We start from the raw sequence: 20,926 nt of genomic DNA, 5'->3' as shown, positions 1-20,926 counted from the left end.
AGGACTCACAACTTGTTTACTGACCCTCATTTTAAACATTCAAATGGAACCCCAATATTTATTACGAGATCAAAAGTCAGATACTGAAAACTGCGCCATGCTGGGGCCACTTGTTCTGACGCTGTCACTGTGCAAAACTGGTATTTCAGTAGTGGCTGTGAGAAATGGGATTCAGATGGAATCCACCTCTTATTGTACATCCAGATGCTTTCAAATACTCAAGTAACAATCTGCCCAGTACATATAACATTGGCCTCCCCAACTCCCTTCAGCCAGTGAGACAGTAAATCCCACCACTTATCACAGCTTTTTTACTGCTGGCCAGAGTAATTTAGTTAAGGCACCATGAAACCTCCTACAAAGCATCACTCCAGCACTCAGTAGAATTCTTCTGGCTAGATTTAAAAAGCAAAAAACCATACATAACTTGAGATCTTAATTAGCAATGACTTTTTTGTTTGTTTTTAACCAAATAACCAGAGAACTGGAGGACACTAGAAACACAAATCAGAGCACATTTTAAATGGTAGGATTTTCTACCCATACCAAAACTTTAAATATATCTTTCAGAGGGAAGACTGACCTTACTCAGGTAAGGAGGAACTGATAAGTGTTTTAAAAACTGAGATGTTCCCCAGTTAGGGCTGGAAAATACCCTATGCTTTTAGGGGAATTTCTTGAGCATTCATTACATGGCCTGTGAGCTCCTGGGCTCCCTTTGCTTTTTTCATGACCTTGGCCAGCAGATGGGTACAACATGTGAAGCACCCATTTTGGTGAGGTGGTGGGGCAGGGGGGTCAATGCTGAAAGAGATAAATTACACAGACCTTTTAACCCTATCCTAATGAAGTTCCCCTTTAAGTGTGAAGCTCAGTGTTTAATTGGAAACTGAATATTTTCAAAGGAAAACCAGGCAAGATGACAATCTATCACGTTTCACAATTATGCACAGCAAGCTGTGCCAACAAGGTCAGCACAAACAGACCTTGACAAACACCATAAGATCATTTGTGCCTGCCGACCTGGCTTCAGCGCGAGAGCTGGTCACATGCTAGTCTCGCAACATCTTTTTGCTTTACAGTACTATTAAAGTAGTGCCCCGTGAGTTTTGCTCACGATAGCAACAGTGCTATGCCACTGAACCAAGGGGGGGGGGGGGGGGGGAGAAGAGGGGACTTCAGAAATAGCACTCAATAGTAACTTCACTATAAACAGCAGTGACAGCTTTTGTGTAGGTACTGTGATAGGACTGGCAGAATAAATTGAGACTAGAGATGGTAAGAGACAAAGAAAAGGATGATGGAAGGGAGGTGGGGAAGGAAAAGCAATGATAATAGAAAAAAGGTGATATGGCAAGCAGTATTAACATTGTTTATTCAAGACAAACAAAAGATGCTACAGTCACTAATGCATACTGAACTATAAAAATAAATGTAACAATAATATAGCTAAACAGATATTTCTAATATTGCCTTTAATACTTTTTCCTCCTTCCCCAATTATATAGTCCCCCTTCCACCAACTATCAAACAGTGTAACATATCAGTTCTAGGCCAAATTTTCTCAAAGGTACGATCATTGCTCTATTAGACAAGCCAGATAAGTAAAATTATATGATGTTAAACTAAAAAGAAACCAGATTAAATTAAGTTAAAATGAAGTGTAAAGATGCCATAATTTCAGAATCCAGGGATATAAACGGGGAACAGCTGAAGGTCATATAAACCAAATTACAAGATCTATTATGTACCCCCATCACCATGATGCAAAGAATTACCCTCAAGTGATTTTACATATGGAGACCAAATTTTATTAAATGTTGCTAAATTATGATACTGATAAGCTATAATACTATGCACACGAAACAAAAAGCTCACCTGAGGAAATAATTCCTGAAGCGATGGCACACAAGAGGATTTCCAATGTTGAGCAATTTTGGTTGGAGCCCCCATAACATTCAATAAAGCACTGATAGGAAGTAGATGGAAAGTTAGAGACAATGTCCTGCATCCAACAAAATCTCCTGCCATTACTTTTGGCTAAAGGTGCATTCCCACCATAAGTGGAAAAAGGAACCAGGTTCCCCACAGCCCTTCCAACACCTGTGAGAAGCTCTAAGGATAAACTGTACAGCTTGACCAGTGTATAGTACCATCTTAAAAGTCATTTATATCTGTTTACTATTAAATTAGCAGAAATAAACCCCTTACCAATATTCTAAAATAGTTTTCCAATCCTCCTCAAACATTGTCGTCCCCAGATCATGCTCCCACGCCTGAACCTACCATGATTTAGTTGGGAGATCTTTATTTCAAAGAATATAACATTAAGACAACCCTTTCTCAACTTTGTTTCAAACATGGATATCTGTGTCTTAAGACCCAGTCCCCAAAAGAAAAATATCTAATCTGCAAAAAACTCAGTGTCAGGAATGTCAAAAATCCATTTACAATTCAAGAAAGCTTAAAATTCCATAGGTCCCCCAAATATGTTCAACACGATAAATCCCCTTTTTTTTCCATAAGTTGAAGGATTGTGTAGCAAAACCCGGAGGAAAGGTAACAGTATTAAATAATGTACTGAAATAAAAATCCCTATTTCCTGTCAATAGGATTTTCCAAGTATGCCAAACCCTCAAGGTTTGTGACACGGAGGGAGGGACCACATTTAACAGTCTCCATGTCTTCTTGGGTTGCCAAGTCATCGCTTTAGAGGCATCCTGCCAATGAGTTCCTGTTCCAAAATGACCCACGGCATAAAAAAAATAAATATACTAAGCTAATCTATTATTACCTTAAAATGGGAGGCCACATGATACCATATTAGATTAGGGATGCCCAATCCCCCCTGAGCCTTAGTTTGAAATAAGACGCTTGGCAACCCTGGGGAGGTTCTTCCCTGCCATATGAATTGACGGATTCGCTTTTGCCAACATTTTAAATAGGAAACAAGAACTGCAAACTGAAAAGTTTGAAACAAATAATTTAACTGGGAAAACTCATCTTAATGACTGCTATTCTGCCTACTAACCAAGAAATACAATACCTTTCCATTCCTCTAGATCTTTATAGATGTGGGCCATTAATGGTGGGTAATTTAGCTGAAAAAGATCTTGAGGATGTCCAATATATGCCCAAATATTTGATTTGGTGAGCAGACCATTTAAATGGAAATTGGGACTTTAGTAATTTTACCTGATCTGTTGAAGTGGTAAAATGTAGAATTTTAGATTTCTCCCAATTAATGCACTAAATTTAGCCAATTTCCTTTACAGTAGTTCTAAGATTCTACAGGTTGGGAAAATGTAAACAAGACATCGGCCACAAATAGGGACATTTTAGAAAACAAATCCCCCACAATGACTCCATGACTACAAGGATTTGCTCGAAACTTGGTAGCAAAAGGTTCTAAAAAACAATAGCAAAAAGCAAAGGCAATAGGGGACAACCCTGCCTATAACTAGCATCTCAGAATAACCCCCATTGACTAATGCAAACACAAAGGTGATCGTACAGCTTATACAGCTAAAGTTTTAAAGAGAAAAGGCCAATGAACCAAATCAAAAGCTTTTTCAGCATCTATAGCCAGCAGTAAAAATGGGTTCTGTTTACATTCCCACCAAATGGTGTCCATTATCTTGTACACATTATCGGAAGCCATACAGCCTCTAACAAAACTAAACTAGATTGACCTGGATGAATAGTGGTGGCCATGATAGATTAAATTCTATCTGCCAAAACCTTGGCAAGTAATTTTAGGTCCAAATTTAGTAACGATATGGGGCGGTAAGACCCACATAAGGTGGGATCTCTACCTGGTTTAACTAAAATCGTAATGCCAGCAACATTAGAAGGGGGAGAGAGGGACCACTCTTCTCAAACTATTAAACATCTTAGTTAGAGGTACCACTTGGTCAGCAATCGTAATATAAAAATAAGAACATAAGAAATTGCCATGCTGGGTCAGACCAAGGATCCATCAAGCCCAGCATCCTGTTTCCAGAGGCCAAACCAGGCCACAAGAACCTGGCAATTACCCAAACACTAAGAAGAACCCATGCTACTAATGCAATTAATAGCAGTGGCTATTCCCTAAGAATGTTTATTTATTTTTAATTTTTATATACCGGAATTCCTGTATACAATACAAATCAATCCGGTTTACATGAAACGATAAGTTGCCCTGGTCTGTGATGTCCGACCGGGGCTTTTTACAAGGAACATTGAACAGAAACAATAAACCATTAAACGTTTTCGTATTTTAAAACAATTAGCGGGTTAAACTTTTACAAGCTTAAAATATTTGATTAATAGCCATTAATGCACATCTCCTCCAAGAACTTATCCAAACCTTTTTTAAACCCAGCTACACCAACTGCACTAACCACATCCCCTGGCAACAAATTCCAGAGCTTTATTGTGCGTTGAGTGAAAAAGAATTTTCTCTGATTAGTCTTAAATGTGCTATTGGCTACCTTGCTATTGGCTACCTTGCTGTTTTTCTTATGTTCTTATGTCACCCTCCCTGAATATCACTGAGATTGCCAGAGCAGGAATCTAACAGGTTTCAGATGAACATTAAAATTCCCCCCAAAATTATTGAACAGATTTCTCTCTCAAAACATGATTTAAACCTTGAAAAAAGGGGTTCTGCTGTGAATTACGGGAATAAACAGAGACCAAGGTATAAATCTTTCCACTTTAATTGTTACAAGAATAAATCTGCCTCCTGGATCCCTATAACACCCCTGGAATTCAAATATAAAATCTTTATGAAAAAAATTTCCACCCCCATATATTTACCATCTCTTGAACGTGCTTCCCAATAATATGAAGGAAAATCAGTAGAGCGCAACAAGTGCGTTTCGTATACTAAAGCGATTGATACATGTGTATGCCGCAGATTATAGAAAAGTCATCTCTTGCGACCTGAGTTAAAGCTCTTTACATTTAGAGAAAATATTTTAAAGATAGCCATGACAACAGAAAAAAGGGAAAATTACATACCTGATAGACCCAAGAGGCTCTAAAACACCACCAGATTTCCCTACAGGCCAAAAAGACTAAGCAGGAAACCCCAAAATATGACATCCACTCTTCTGACTTATTCTTACAAAGGCCTAGATCGAGAATATCTCCCACTTCCCCACACCCTTCATGATCTGCCTGAAAAAATGCAGATCAGTGAAAGTTAGAAGAAAAAATATCAACCATGTCATTGGGTCCCCCACCCATCGTTGGACAAGCACAGATTGAAAAAAAAAAGTCAAATACCATCTCAGGCTATAAAAGATCAGTGTATATCAAGAATATGCATTCTCAATTAAATAAATGAAAGCCATCAAGTCTCAATTGTTCAGGTAACTAAAGACCTAGTATCCAAAAAAAAGAAAAAAAAAAGTGTGTTAGGTGGCATCTCTAGATGTTGATGAGCTTTTGGAATTACTTCTCAGTCGCCAGTCTTCCTTCCCAACTCGTTGCCATCTCAAAGATTCTTCTTTTTGGGAGGCCGATAGCTGGCTCTTTGGTGCCTTAGCAACTGTTTTAACCCAGTGGGATATTCTTTTTTTTTTTTTTTTTTTTTTTTAAATTCTCTTTATTAATCCTTTTTCAACATTACATCCATAACCATTTCATCATCATATAAAAAAAACTCAGCAAGAAAATATATATTCAAAAACTTAACACACCTTGTCTCATAATCCATACAAATATTTCTAGCTGAGAACTAATAATGAGGGGGGGCCTACTAGTCAAATAATATTCTAAATAATCAACTACTTTTACATTTTCTGGGGCTAATACTGCTGATGTATCTAAATCATTCTCTAGACTTTTTATCCTTTATAAAATTCTCTAAATGGGATGGCTCATTAAAAATAAACTTTACACCCTGGAAATTTACATGACATTTAGAGGGATACTTCAAATGAAACGACACACCAATTTCCTGAGTTTTACTTCTCAATTCCAGAAACCGTCTCCTTCGAACCTGAGTAGGTTTTGAGACGTCTGGAAATATAAACACTTTTTGACTACAAAACATTAGATCTTTACTTTTAAAGAATTTCTCTGGGATATGCTTCTAATGGAGAATAAGATCCCAAAAGGATATAGCCACAGGTGTTTAATGCTCTCTTTGCGGAGTTGCGCTGTAACTGGCCAGAACGCCTGCCTTTTCCGTAAAGTCAGTCACCTGTGAAAAATCGTTGAAGATGGAAATCTCATGGCTGGGTTGTTTGCGAGCTGCATTATACACCTTTTCTTTAATCACAAAACTGTGGAACCGTACCACAATGTCGCGGGGCTTATTATCCAACCTTGGCCCCAAGGACTGATGTGCCCAATCCAATTTGATTTTTATTGCTGTGATATCTTCAGGAGCCATAGCAGATGCTAGAATGCTCCTATAAATCTTTATGGCTTCAGATTCACAATCCTGATACTCAGGGCTCTCCAGCACCCCTCTAAAATCGTAAGTTGCTACAGCAGGTTCGATTTTCAAAATCTTTGAGCTTATCTGCTAAAGAGAAAGTCCATTTGCAGTGCTTTGTGATCTGAACACAGTTGAGCCAAATCAGTTTGGCCATCCACACACTGGCCTAAGTCTGCCATGTCCGCTTTTATTTCAGCCTCCGCTATTCTTGGAGGTGCCATCTTGTGGCTAATTTCAGTTTTATGATAAGAGAATTGCAGAAAGTCCACTGATTTTTGCTTAGTTGACATCAGCAAACTTCGTGCAGTAGAGATATAATGGTGTAATGAGCATTAATACACAGATGTCTGAGATATTTCGGAGGATTACCCATAGCTGGAGCTCTCAGGTTAGGCTACTGATGGCATTGAAAGAGTCACATCCTCCCCATATCACCTACTTTTTGACACACTACTTGCTGATGGGTCATATAAGTACCACTGTACGTGCATGACCTGTATATCTGTACTGAATCAAGCCTGTGAATTACAACTGTTCTCTACCTAGACCTAAAAAGAATTCAGCTTGTTCAGTTTCAAGAATTTATGCTGCCCACAGACTCAAAACTAAAACCAAGTCTACTGGTATTTAGGAAGTATAAATTAAATTTTAAAACCCTTCGTTTCCCACTAAAGATGAAGGACAATGCAAAGTTTAATATGTTATAACAAATGAACTCAATGGGGGTCCTCACCACCAAAGAGCAAATAACCTAGCTGGTATGTAAAACTAAAGAAAAAACACACACACACACACACACACACTGCAGTTTTATGCACAGCAGCCCTTCAATAGTTGAAAGGACCTTTCTGAGTTCATTTATATTATGCAGTATGTCCAGGTCAGAGGGCCTGAAGGGCTACCAAGTTGTTTCAATGATACAAAGGCACCTAATCTGCAAATATATCTGAGCAAACTAAACACAAACATCCCCATCAAACCAACCCGATAACCTTTCCTGCACTATGAGAACAGCAGCAGCCAAATACTACTAGACACTTAGCCACTCAAGGTTCAAGAATATTGCAGGACAGGAGCCTGCATACTCCCAACTGTGCACCCACCTCCAGCTACTTACCGGCAGATCCACGCTAACATCAGTTCCATCCAGCAAGGAGATTCTGCATGTGATGACTGATCTTGCATCCCCAGCTGCAGGAATATGTGTTGCGGCTCTCTGGGCCTCTCGCAGGCGCTCCTTCTCCACCTGCCTGCGCATTGAGCGGCGCCCCAGAGTACGCCGGAAGAAACTCAACATCTTATACTCTAAAAACCACCACACCAGTGGTGGGGCTCAGGGAAAAAAAACAAAAAACAAAAACAAAAACCAGGCCTTGTAGAAAAACACCAATCCTTTTGAAACTGTCACTTCCAACAGCAATTGAAGAACCTGAAACAAGGGATTTAAAATCTTTATTAAATCTACTTCAACTAAAGCATGCAAGCAAAAGTTTAAAAACAAAAAAAACCCCACACCTGCTACAAGACAAGATTTCTATGGCTGTTACTGGAAAAGTGATAAAGATAAGCCATCATGAGTCAACAGCAAAACTTCTTTTGCTTAGAATTCATCTATCATAAAAGTAATCCTCTAACCCAATAACTCAGAGGTTGACATGATTCGTTAAGACAAAGTAGTAAATTAAAGTGATCTTCACCTGAACAAGAGAAAAGTAACGGTCAACAAAATTTAAGCTTGAAACAGAGGTAAAAAGTATGTTTTCTTCCCAAGTATACACTAACTGTAAATGCAGAGTTGCTTACATGTAACAGGTGTTCTCGGAGGACAAGCAGAATGGTAGCCCTCACACATGGGTGAATCCCTAGCTATAGGTTGCTCCCCAACACAAAAGGGGACCAGACACCCCACCAGGTGCCAATGGGCACACCACCACCGGGGGAGACAGCCTGAACCCAAACAGGCCCTAGGTGGGAGAGATAGGTTCTACACCTCAAACAGGTTCCGAAGGACAGACTGGTCGAACTATTGTCACATTGGCCATCCCTATCCAAAAGTATTGAGATGTGAATGTGTGAAGAGAATTCCACTTTGCAGATCTCCTCTATAGGAACTGCTCGCAAATGGTTCACCAATGCTGCCACGACTGACAGAATGAGCCTGGACATGACCCCCAAGATGCAGTCCAGCCTGGGCATAACAGAAGGTGATGCAAACTGCTATGCAACTGGATAGTGGCAACGCCCAACATATTCTTGACAAAATAAATAAAAAGTTGGGAGATCCATCTATGGGCTTCTGTCCACTCCAGATGGAAGGCTAAAGCTCGCTTGCAGTTCAAACCGTGCAGTGCTCGTTTGCCTTGGTGTGAATGAGGCCTGGGAAAAGATATTGGAAGGATGATTGACTGGTTAAGATGGAACTCTCACAACCTTAGGCAGGAACTTTAGGGTATGTATGCAAGACCACCCTGTCATAATAAAATTTAATATAAAAGGTGGATAAATCACTAAGGCCTAGAGCACGCTGACCCTGCACACCACCAAAAATATGACCTACCGGGTCAGATACTTCAGGTCATAGAAACTCAGCGGTTCAAAAGGAGCTTTCATCAGCTGAGCCAATACCACATTAAAGTCTCAAGACACAGCTGGAGGCCTTAGGTAAGACTTCAATTGAAGCAGGCCCTGCATGAAACAAAACCATAGGCTGTAAAGAGATGGGTATACCATTCTACACCTTGCTGGTATGCGCCAACTGCACCATGATGAACTCTTAACGGAGTTGGTTTTCAAGACAGCTTCCGAAAGGTGTAGAAGGTAGTCAAGCAGTTTTGTGTGGGGCAGGAGAATGGATCTAGGGCCTTCTGCTCATAGCACAAGGAAAACCACCTCTTCCGTCCCTTCGGCTTTCTAGTGGAAAGCTTTCTAGAAGCCACCAAGACCAGAGACACATCCTCTGAAACATCAAGCAGCTGCAGAATTAATCTCTCAACAAGCCAGGCTGTAAGCAACAGGGTCTGAAAGTTGGAATGCCGCAGCCTGCATTGGTGTTGCATGATGAGATCTGGGGAAATTCCCAGACTGATCGGTCTCCGGATAGACAACTCCCATAGGAATGTAAACCAGACCTGTCTCAGCCAATGAGGAGCTATGAGAATCATAGTCTCTGTCCACGCAAAGCTTCAAGACATTTTTTTCCATTTAAGGGAATCAGAGGATACGTATACAGAAAACCCATGCCCCAATGACGGGCTCCCCCCCAGAGGCAGAATATCCGATTTGCTACTCCTTAGTCAAGGGACCACTCATGGGGTCTTAAGACTACTCAGCTTATCTGCTCCATCCCGGCCAGGTATGTGGCCCTAAACACTATCCACTGTACAGGGCCCACGATCATATCTGGACTGCTTCCTGACACAGGAGGTAATATCCCATGTCTCCCTGCTTGACGACATACCACAGGACTACCCGGTGTTGGTCTGGATCAGGACAACTTTGTTGGATAGCCAATCTCTGAAAGCTTATAGCGCATACCTGATCGCCCGAAGCTCCAGGAAGTTGATTTGACAAGAGCATTCCTGAGTGGACCAGAGACCCTGGATACCGAGCCCATCTATAAAAGCTCCCCAATCTAGGGTGGATATGCAACCATGGTTAGTACAATTTGAGTAGGGAGACAAAAAAAAAAAAGGATCCCCTGTTCCAGATTTGAAAGTACCCGCCACAAGAACAATGAGTCCAAAGAGTTGGGGTGACTCAGATACAATCTGGAGGCTCTGAATGGCCTGGCACCACTGCGATCTCAGGGTCCAATGGGCTCTGCACATGTGTAGACATGCAAATGGAGTAACGTGGACAGTTGCAGCCATATGGCCCAACAGCCTCAACATGTGCCAGGCTGACACCTGCTGCTCTGCTGAATGTCTTCCACAATGGCCATCAAGATGACTGCCTTCTGGCGAGGTAGAAAGGCCTTGGCCTGAGCCATGTCTAGCAGGGCTCCTATGAAGTCTAATTGAGCTGATGGATGAGTTGGGACTTTGGGTAGTTGAGAAAGAACCTTAGTGACTCCAACACCTGAATGGTCAAGCACATGTTCCTGATGGCCCCAGCCTGAGATGTGCTCTTGATCAGCCAATTGTCCAGATACGGGAAAACATGCACTCTCAGCTTGCGGAGGTATGCCACCACCATGGCCAGGCATTTTGTGGAAACCTGTGGGGTGGACATGAGCCTGAACGGCAATTCCCAGTACTGGAAGTGCTGATTTCCCAACACAAATCAGAGATACTTCCTATGACCAGGGAAGATCTCAATGAGTGTGTGTCCCCTTTAGTTCGAGGGAGCATAGCCAGTCCCCTTTTTGAAAAGGGGGATCAAGATGCCCAGGGAAACTATCTTGAACTTTTCTTAGAAACTTGTTTCAAAGCCCTTAGGTCTAGGATGGGACGCAATACTCCTGTTCTCTTTGGAATCAGGAAGTACCTGGAGTAGAAATCTCTGCCCTAGTGGTATGGGCTCGATCATTGTGGCCATTAAGAGGGAGAAGATCTCTACTAGAGGTACCTCCTGATGTGCTACCAGCCCCCAATATAGGCATGGAGGGCAATTTCGCAAGACACCCAATAAATTCAATTGGTACCCTTGATGGATAATGGACAGAGCCCACTAGTCCAAGGTTATACTGGGCCACTGGTTCAGAAAGAATTGCAGCCTGCTCCCGACCGGAGGGTCCATCATCCCAGGTACGAGCAACTGACTTACACTCCCTGCGGCCCAGTCAAAACCCCATCCCCAGAGCTGACTGAGGAGCCGGCTGGGGTTTGGGGGATCTCTGCTGCCTGGGACAGCCATGGGAGCCCTGATGGGGTTGACGGGAGTGAGGGGGCAGAAGATAGTACTTTCTTTGGTGAAAGAAAGACTTTCTTGGTCCCGGCCTCCTGGATGAGGATGGGTCCAGGGTACTGGCAAAGAGTTTCATGGTGGTCCCGAAGTTGGGCCACAGTATCCCTCACCCTCTCTGAAGAGATTCTCTCCAGTACACAGCATGTCATGGAGTTGTTCCTGTACCTCTGGTCAGAGATCTGAGGCCCACAGCCAAGTCATTCTGTTATCACTGATTCCTGTTGCAGACTCTCAATGCCATCTCCAAAACATCGTAGGTCGCATGGAACTAGTGTTTTCCGCACTCCAGTCCCTTATGCACCAGCAACATGAGAGTGTCCTGCTGCTGGTAAGGCAGCTGCTCAGCCACCTCCTTAAAGATGTCCCGTGAGTACTGGCTCATATAGAGCTGATAGGCGACTATGCAAGCAATAAGCATGGCACCTTGAAATATTTTCCTCCCAAGAGCATCCATCGCTCTATGGTCCTTCCCCAGGGGTGCCGAGAAATGAGTCTGAGTGTGCTTGGTCCTCTTGAGGGTGGATTTGACCACCACCAGCTGGTGGGGCAGCTGATGCTTATCGAATCCATCAGCCTTCTGGAAGAGGTAAACCCTGAATGCCTTATAGACAGGAGGCACTCTGAGGGTGTGCTCCCATATCTTCAGCAGCAACTCCTTAAGGATCTCATGTACCAGGTTCACCACAATCTCCTTAGGAGGCTTCAAGAACTGGAGGATCTCAAGCATTCTGTGCCTGGCATACTCTCCATCAATAACTGAAATAGGAAGGCGTCCACAATCACCCTCACAAACCCTACAAAAGGTCAAATCCTCAGGCAGAGACTTCACTCCTCTGAAGGGAGGCCCTCTGAAGAGGACAATCATCCCCCCAGGGGTCACAGGGTTCCTCATCCTCACTGCAGGTGACAGGGGATGGGTCCCTAGGTGCTCGGTCTACATCCAGAGGTGCAGGCACCAGTAGAACTGGATGGGGGGTGGTAGGCCTTGGCATCTCCACCAGCCTTGGTGGAGCTTCCTCCGAGGAGAAACCAGCTACTACCACCATATCAGTAAAGGGAAGCCTTGGTGCCCCACTGGGCACTGAAGTTATCCTAGAAACTGACAACAGCTGGGTTGGTAATGCACCGATGAGCACGTTTAGCTTCTCCAGAAGCGGTACAAGGATGAGTGGCACTGGGTCCAATGCCATTAGTACCATAGGATCGAAACCCTGCAGCGCCCGGTCAATTACTAGTTGAACTTGATGCTCCAGCTCCTCTTCAAACATTGTCAATGCCAAGACCAACTGGGAAGAAGGAGAGGTACACAGATGTTCTTTGGACCCTTGAGGTGGATCGGTGCCTGGCATCAGGACTAGTCAAGACTGTTGCAGACCCCCGGCACCGATGGAGGATTGGCACTCTTTGCTGTGGGATCACTTCGGGGACATCGCAGCAAAAGCAGGTGCACGGTGCCAGGCACTGGGATGCATCGACAGGAAACGCTACAGAGGAACCCAATATCCTCAGCCTGGAAGAGATCGATGATAGTTGGTCTCTGGTGTCCCTGTCCGCCTGGCGACATCGATGGAACAGACGGTCCTGCCAAAGTCGATGACTGTGTCTACTGGTGCCAATGCTGCTGATGCCGATGGCTCAGACTTCTGCAAGCCAAAGAGCTGCTCTATCATGTAGAGTTGAAGTCTATGTCCCTTCGGAGTCATCTGGGTGCATAAGCAGCAACCCCAGATGCATGAGATGCTCCTAGGCAGAGGACATGTCTCATGTGGATCCATAATCGACATGGTCCTTGGGCCCCAGGGGCATTACCAAAACTGGACATGACCACGACGGATGAAACAAAGGGGCACTAACGGAACACTAAGCGGGTTGGTAATGGCCGGAGGGCACTGATACACTGCCGCCAGGGGGAAATCAACCACGAAAGAAAAAAGTTACTTGAACTGCCAAAAACCCTAAGAGACACTATGGGAGGGAACCGGTGATTGAACGAGAAAAAAATGCGAAAAACGCAAGAAAAACAAAGTTTTCCACAAGGCCAAAAACAGCCAAAGTGAGCTTCACACCACGAAGCTTACAGCTCCATAGAAAGACTGGAAAGGGACCCCGCAAACACATGTGGTATAGGGTATGCTCATTGGGCCAAGTCAAAATTCTAGAAACTTTGATGTAAGTTTTCCACATTGGTGCTCTGATGTCACCCATGTGTGAGGACTACCATCCTGTTTGTCTTCTGAGAAGCCAAATGCTTCTAGATAGCAGCACTGTTGGTGTATAACTGGCCAGAAGCCAATTGTTAAATTTAAATCACTGAAGTGGCCAGGCAGGGCCGGATTTAAGCTGCATGCGCTGGAGGCGGCCCCGTGCTCAATTTCTTATCTCAAATTCATGCTGCTGATGTGGGGCTGGCTCGGGAATTGCAGATTTAGGCATGGGCAGTAGTGAAAACAATGCTCTGGCAACTACAGGGTGGTCCATGAAAAAGTAGCCTGCCTCTAATGCACTGGTATTGGAGGCGGGCTACTTTTCCATGGGTCACCCTGTATAAAAATTTGGTGACAGAGGCAGTTACCTATGCCTATATCCAGGCCTGGTGCAGGGTTTGGTGGGAGTCCCTTTGTAATCCTAGAAACAAAATAATGCAGCTCATAAAGACCGTAAGGCCCATCCAGCCTGGCCATTTCAGGAAATTGAAATACTGTGGAACCAAGGAGGCATGGACAGAGGTCCTTCAGAGATAACAGAATACCCCCCTGTCATTTCTCTTTATCTGTCCCCTGGGGAAAGTTGTTTATGATGCACCCTTTTGCAGCCAAATCCCCTCCACACACTATTGCGCTCTACTTCCTTTTCTACTCTTTTCCTCATTCCCCTCCACACCTTCTCGATTCACTAACAGGGGGTTAGTTTCTCCCTTTTGCCTTCTATCCTATTCATACTTTCCTTCTCCTTGCCCCCCCAAACACACTCCCTTTCCTCTTACCCAGGCATCTTCTTTGGGAACTCTGCTGGTACTTCCACATTTGTGGCATCACTGCCGCCACATATGGACCTTTTCTGCTAGGAGTTAGGACCCCTGGAGGCAATTCAGCATTCCCCACCGCATATGGGGTTAAAAAAAAAAAGTGCAACTTGCTCCCAGCCGCAGGTAGGGAAAGTTTAGCAGGCAAGTAGAAAACACTCTGCAACCCAGAAGTGACCTACAGACCATACTTTAGGGACCCCTACACTAGACTATAGCTCTGCTATACACCCACATAAGGCTTCTGAAATTCAGGCCTTTTTAAATCAGACTAAAATACTCCTTTAAATGAAGGAACCCTCCCCTCTCACACCACCTATTTAGAGAGTCCACCACAAAGCTACCACCTTCCTTTCCCAAAATTACATCATATTCCCACTGGCAATTGAGCCATGTCCATCCCATTTGCCAGCAAAAATATTTATTTATTTAGGGCTTTTTTTATACTGACTGATACAAATCAAATCAACTCGGTTTACAAAGAACAAGATCTTAACAATAAAACATTAAACCATAACTCGAAGAAGAAAAGTTACAATAAAATAAGGTGATACAACTGGGAATTGAAGATGAAGGGGGGAGAACTTAATACTAAATACAGATATGTATGTGGGGAGGCTTGGATGTTCTACCTCTATATCATGTTATGCGAACGTAATGCTGGTCTAGGATTTGCAAAAGAAATGCAAGTCAAGAATGTGCAAAAGTAATGCTAGTCTAGGAACAGTCCTTCACTCAAATCAACTTTCACTTAGTTACCTCTGTTCATGCATCTCTGTGCCCACCATCAGCCTTATCTGCATACCTAATATAGGCACATTCATGCAACTGCCCAAAGAGGGGTTAAAGGACAGAATCAGGCCCATTTTTAAGACATTTTACTCTTACAGCATGCACAACTCTGTTAAATAGTAAGTTGCACCCAAAGCTAGGCCTATCAGCACATCAGATTCTGTCAACTGTGCTCCAAAGCCACTTAAATTTAATTTGTATCCCACTTTTCCAACCAAATGTACAAAGTGGTTAATATCAAAATTACAATATATAAACAAATCATTCTAAAACAACTTCACACATTTAAGAGTAACTGACAAAATAAATATGTCATACAACTATCATTAACATTTATCACAATATCTGAAAGCCAACATAAAATCATCCTAAAATTCATTACTCTAAAATATAGACACGCTCAATATAGATCTAGAGTGCCAGCATTAGACCTAATTTCAAACTTCACAAGATAATACTTCTTAAAGCACCTCTCTTCCCAACACTCTTAAGTGGAAAAAATTCAAGTTTTTTTCAGACAGATTACTGGTTAATTAGAGTAATAGAGCATACATGTGCCGCAGTATCTATTTGGAAGACGGCACCTTGTTTTGCTGGCTAGAGAATAGCTTCTGCAAATCTAAGAAGGTTTGATCTGTTAGAATAATTTGAATGCCCCAGTGATTTAATGTAAGTAAACTCAGGAATCTGCTACTCACAGAACATTGTTTTGATTTCTCATAATGCTCGTTTTTAGACTTTTCACTTTGTTACTGCTATTATGTTCCTTTGTATTGTTGTCTTAACTTTTACCATCAGCCTTAGGGATTTTGAAACGCAGGTCATAAATACATGTTACACCCACCCTTTAGCCACTCTCAACAATGGCAGGACATGCCTGATTTGGGGACACACTGCATCTCACTGGCTACAAAAAAACCAACCCAAAACCCACACACACTTGTGAGTGAATAATGTGAGAGAAACACAAGAATTACAAGGGTCCCCCAAGCCTATGGGTTCCTTTAATGGGGAAATACTGCAGTAGCAGCCCCATAACTATGATGAACCCTCAAAGGATGGGAAGGCCAGGGAGAACAGACCACAAGCCTCCTACATCCCATTCTGCACAATGATGGGGGGAGGGTGTGCAAGACATTCACAGCCTTCCCATATCTGGCACAGGGATGGAGGAAAAGACAGGGTGGCCACAAGTCTCACCGGGTGGGGTGAGGGAGGAGAAACCACAATCCTCACACCTCTGGCACTGCCAGCCGAAAGGGGCCAGGGAAGGTGCACAAGCCTCACATTTCTCAGCCGGTACAGGAATCCGGGAAAGGGGTTTGTATAATCCACGAGACTCGCAGCATCCCAGGGATCCTGCCACACAGCTAAGCTCGCGGCCTCCTTTCACACGCCGGGCAGAGATCAGGATTTCCCCCTCGGGTTATGGAGAGGGCGGAGCGTTGTCCATCGGCTCCAGTCAGGGCGACCCGCTCCCTGCAGAAGTCAGAGCGGCGGCGGCAACCAACTCTCGGAGACCTGTTGCCCACACAGACCTGGGCCAATCCCCCCTTATCGCCTTCTCCTCTGGGACTGGTTTCAGCACAGCCTCCAGCGAGGCGGCCCCTGCCCCGAGCGCCCTGTACTGAAGCTCTCTTTTTTTTCTACAAGGGAGTGTAGGGCTGGGGAGGGGGCTTTACACAGCGTTTTGTCTTTTTTTTTTTTTTAATCGTGCAGCCATAAGATTACGGAGTTTCTCCTCACATGCGAAACAAACCCGGAGGCAACCTCCGAGGCTGCTGAAACTTTTACTGCGACCGACAAGTAACCCCCCCTGAGCGGCGCTCGCTCTCTTCTCCTTCACTTACCCGGGCCGGCGACCCCGCAGACAAACAGCGAGCGCTGGGAACGCGAGCGACGGCGTCGACGACCTGCAAGTACAGCTCCCGGGCGGTGAATGATCGCGCGCCCGCCCCGCCCCCAGGATGAGAGGGGAGGAGAGAGCGCGAGCCGCCAATGAGGGGGTGAGGGGCGCGGCCAAGACCTATCCCCCGTCCCTTTGCCACCGCAGCTTCCCTGGCCCCCTCCTTTTCCTCGCGGCAGCACCAACAGGCTCTTCTAGCGGAAGGCGACTGAGCCGTTTGTATAGAAGCGGAGAGAGAGAAAGTACGGCAGCGGCGGCCTGGCAACCAAAGCGCACGCGCGCAGCCCCTACGAGGTCCCCTCCCTAGGCACGGGCTTCCTGTTACCTAGGAAACCAATGCCAGGAACGCGCGAGCCCCTTCCTAGGCCCCGCGCTCGCTTTCGCTCGTGCGGACCCCCGCCCGGTGAGGGAGGCGGACATAGGCAGAGGAGGGTTCCGAATTGGTTCGTTTCACCCTCCCTCCGCATTCTCCTCGCTGCCTCTTAAATCTAACTCCTACCTTATCTTTCCTCTGTCCCAGTATCTTAGAGGACAGCAGGTTCTTTGTTTTTAAAAAAATTTCCTCTATAACCAACATACTATAAAAACTACCCCTCTCACACTGTCTCAGATCCCCTTCTGCAGCCAAAAAAAACACACAGTGCTTCCTTCCAGTCTAAACTGTCAAAACTGACATACGCCTCAGCTACAGCCTTTGTAACTTTCTTAGCAGATGAATCCAGAAGCAGTGGGTTATGCACTTGTACCAGAAGATGGAGACAGAGCAAAGCTGCCACAGTGTATATATATATATACCCCCTGCAGTGATATCAACCTACCAACATTCTCCATCTCCAGCAGAGGGTGGATGTACCTTTCGCTAGTGGGGATCGTTTTAAAATTTAGGAGAAAAGGAGGAAGAAAGTAATTCACCTCCCACTCGTGTGGTCTCTCCCTCCCATGAGAATTCCTGAGGTGATTTCTGTGGTGCCTTAGCTTTTAAGCTGGCATGGCCTTAACTGTAAAAACAAAAAGCTGAAAGGCAAACCAGGAACAGGAAGCAGAGGCTGGCAGTGAAGGTAAATACCCTCTCCCACCTTATGCTGCCACCGTGCTCGTCATCTCAGTGTGCTGTGGCTGTCAAAAAAGCAAACAATCAGGTCGATACTGTAAGACCGCGGGAGAGCGGACGAACGCCCGCTCTCCCGGCGCGCGCACCGGCCCCTCGCCGGTGCGGGCGATTCAGTATTTAAATGAGGTGACGCGGGAAAAACGGGGAAAAGGAGGCGCTAGGGACACTAGCGCGTCCCTAGCGCCTCCTTTTTGTCAGGAGCGGCGGCTGTCAGCGGGTTTGACAGCCGACGCTCAATTTTGCCGGCGTCGGTTCTCGAGCCCGCTGACAGCCACGGGCTCGGAAACCAGACGCCGGCAAAATTGAGCGTCCGGTTTTTGGCCCGACAGCCGCGGGCCGAATTCAAATTTATTTTTTTTTTTTTAACTTTTTTTTACTTTTGGGAACCTCCGACTTAATATCGCCATGATATTAAGTCGGAGGGTGCACAGAAAAGCAGTTTTTACTGCTTTTCTGTGCACTTTCCTGGCGCCGGAAGAAATTAGTGCCGACCTTTGGGTCGGCGCTAACTTCTTAGAGTAAAATGTGCAGCTTGGCTGCACATTTTACTTACTGAATCGCGCGCGCATACCTAATAGGGCCATCAACATGCATTTGCATGTTGAGGGCGCTATTAGGTGCCGCGGGTGGGCCGCGTGTTTTCCTCCCCTTACTGAATAAGGGGTAAGGGAAAACACGCGTCCAGAGCAGGCTGACAGTGCGCTCCGACGGAGCACACTTTACTGTATCGAGCTGAATGTTAGCAATTATTAGGAAAGGAATGGTGAATAAAACTGCATGTCATAATGCCTCTGTATCGCTCCATGGTGAGATTGCACCTTGAATACTGTGTGCAATTCTGGTCACTGCATCTCAAAAAAGATATAGTTGTGATGGAGAAGGTACAGAGAAGGGCAACCAAAATGATAAAGGGGATGGAATGGCTCCCTTATGAGGAAAGACTAAAGATGATAGGGCTGTTCAGCTTGGAAAGGAGACGGCTGAGGTGGGATATGATAGAGGTCTTTAAACTCATGAGAGGTCTAGAACAGGTAAATATGAATCTTATTTACTCGTTTGGATAATAGAAGGACTAGGGGGCACTCCATGAAGTTAACATGGGGCACATTTAAAACTAATCAGAGAAAATTCCTTTTCACTCAATGCACAATTAAACTCTGGAATTTGTTGTCAAGGGATGTTTTTAGTGCAGTTAGTGTAGCTGGGTTTAAAAAAAAAGTTTGGATTAGCTCTTGGAGGAGAAGTCCATTACCTGCTATTAATCAAGTTGACTTAGAAAATAGCTACTGCTATTACTAGTGTTCTGTCCCCATTAAATGGGTACATATTTGTGTTTATGTAGTGCAGCTCACCTGTGTTTGCCACAGCCCCTTCCTTCCTAGTAATGTGACACCTTATGTAACCCAGCTCAGAGGTCTGGGAGCCCTGCTTTAAAACAAATGCCCCCTCCCTTCAGGTTCCCTCTTGAGTCACTGGGTCCAGGGCTCTCTGCTATTGGTTCACGCCCTTAGCTCAGCCTGAGGAGATTTTCTCCGTACTCATTTCTATTACGGTGGTTTAGTTCCAGCCAAGCCAGCAGCAGACATACATGCCTGTAACCAGTATCCAAGAACAGCTTTTTACGTTCTGCCCACTGCTTCATTAGAAGACTAATCAGCCTCAAACCCCCCCCCCCCCCCCCCCCCCCCGTTCTCTTTCCCTGCGTCCCTCGAATCTACACCTTCCTTCCCCTGCCTTCTCCAGCTGCAAGGATCTCTGTCAGTGTCACAGAAGTTTGAAGCATCTCTTGTAAGGAGTTATGAATTAGCTTTACAATAAAGATTTCAAACATAAAGATCTTTGTGTGAGGACTGATTAGGTGGAACATTTTCTGCTTTGAATGAGGGAACTTAGAAGTTTCCGTGAAACAAAACAGTAACAAAGCTGTACAGTGAAAGGCTGTGCAGTTCACAACTGTACAACTGGCATCAGTAGCATAGGATCTTCTTAGTGTTTGGGTACTTGCCACGTTCTTGTATCCTGGATTTGCCAATGTTGGAAACAGGATGCTGGGCTTGATGGACCCTTGGTCTGACCTACTATGGCAATTTCTTATGTTCTTAGAGGCACTGTACTTGTCTCTAAACCAGATCAGGCTGCTGTTGATTTTCAGGAGATTGTCTCAGCCTAGGAAGTCAGTCACCTCCTAGAACAACTGAATCATAAATCCAGGGATCCTCCAAGCCTTTGTACTTGTTAAGCGGTCCTCGTGTTCCAAGGCAACCCTCCTCCTCCTCCTCCTCCTCCTCTGTATAGCCCAGCTGGCGACCTCAGACTCTCTGCTAAGCAAACTGGATTCTTCCATTTCACATTATCATGTACCTGCTTTGTTTTGACCCTTCATATTCCATAGTGCAAAGAGCTCAGAAAAATGCCAGTTTAATGCAGCAGTCCATGGTTGCTTTTTTTTTTTTTTAAGCCTGTGCATTTTTTCATGGAGTAGACCACTAACACTTTTTCAAAAGATGCATTTTCCAAATCTATGAAAATCCAGTAATTTCACCCCCAAACTAAGCCACCTTGCAAGGTAAAATCTGTATCTTGGTTTATTTAATTGCAATGAATGGTGGAGCAGGGTTCATTTCTATAGTTTGTTTCTTTCCAATCCTTGCTCCATCAAACAACTTGACATTTTATTATTTTCCCCGACTGAGGTGGGTGCAAATTTTCTGACACAATAAGGTGCATTCAACAAAATACAGTTTTTCATCTAGT

The 20,926-nt window shown here is 44.5% G+C and overlaps 1 protein-coding gene across 4 annotated transcripts in view; it reads right to left on the bottom strand.

Annotated features, from left to right (window-relative positions):
• Positions 1 to 17,228, bottom strand: part of EPB41L5 (erythrocyte membrane protein band 4.1 like 5) — a 327,612-nt gene extending 310,384 nt beyond the window's left edge. For 2 of the 4 annotated variants that reach the window (XM_029605155.1, XM_029605158.1), the window contains exon 1: positions 7,554 to 7,733. In XM_029605155.1, the coding sequence (XP_029461015.1) occupies positions 7,554 to 7,733 (180 nt within the window). Of the gene's footprint in view, positions 1 to 7,553; positions 7,866 to 17,005 lie in introns of those variants that run through there. The other 2 variants (XM_029605154.1, XM_029605157.1) reach the window with 2 other exon arrangements.
• Between the last annotated feature and the right edge of the window lie 3,698 nt (positions 17,229 to 20,926).

Source organism: Rhinatrema bivittatum, chromosome 6 (assembly GCF_901001135.1).
Source record: "Rhinatrema bivittatum chromosome 6, aRhiBiv1.1, whole genome shotgun sequence".
Taxonomy (NCBI): domain Eukaryota; kingdom Metazoa; phylum Chordata; class Amphibia; order Gymnophiona; family Rhinatrematidae; genus Rhinatrema; species Rhinatrema bivittatum.
Note: the sequence above shows the minus strand (reverse complement) of the source record. Positions and strands in the feature narration are given on the sequence as shown.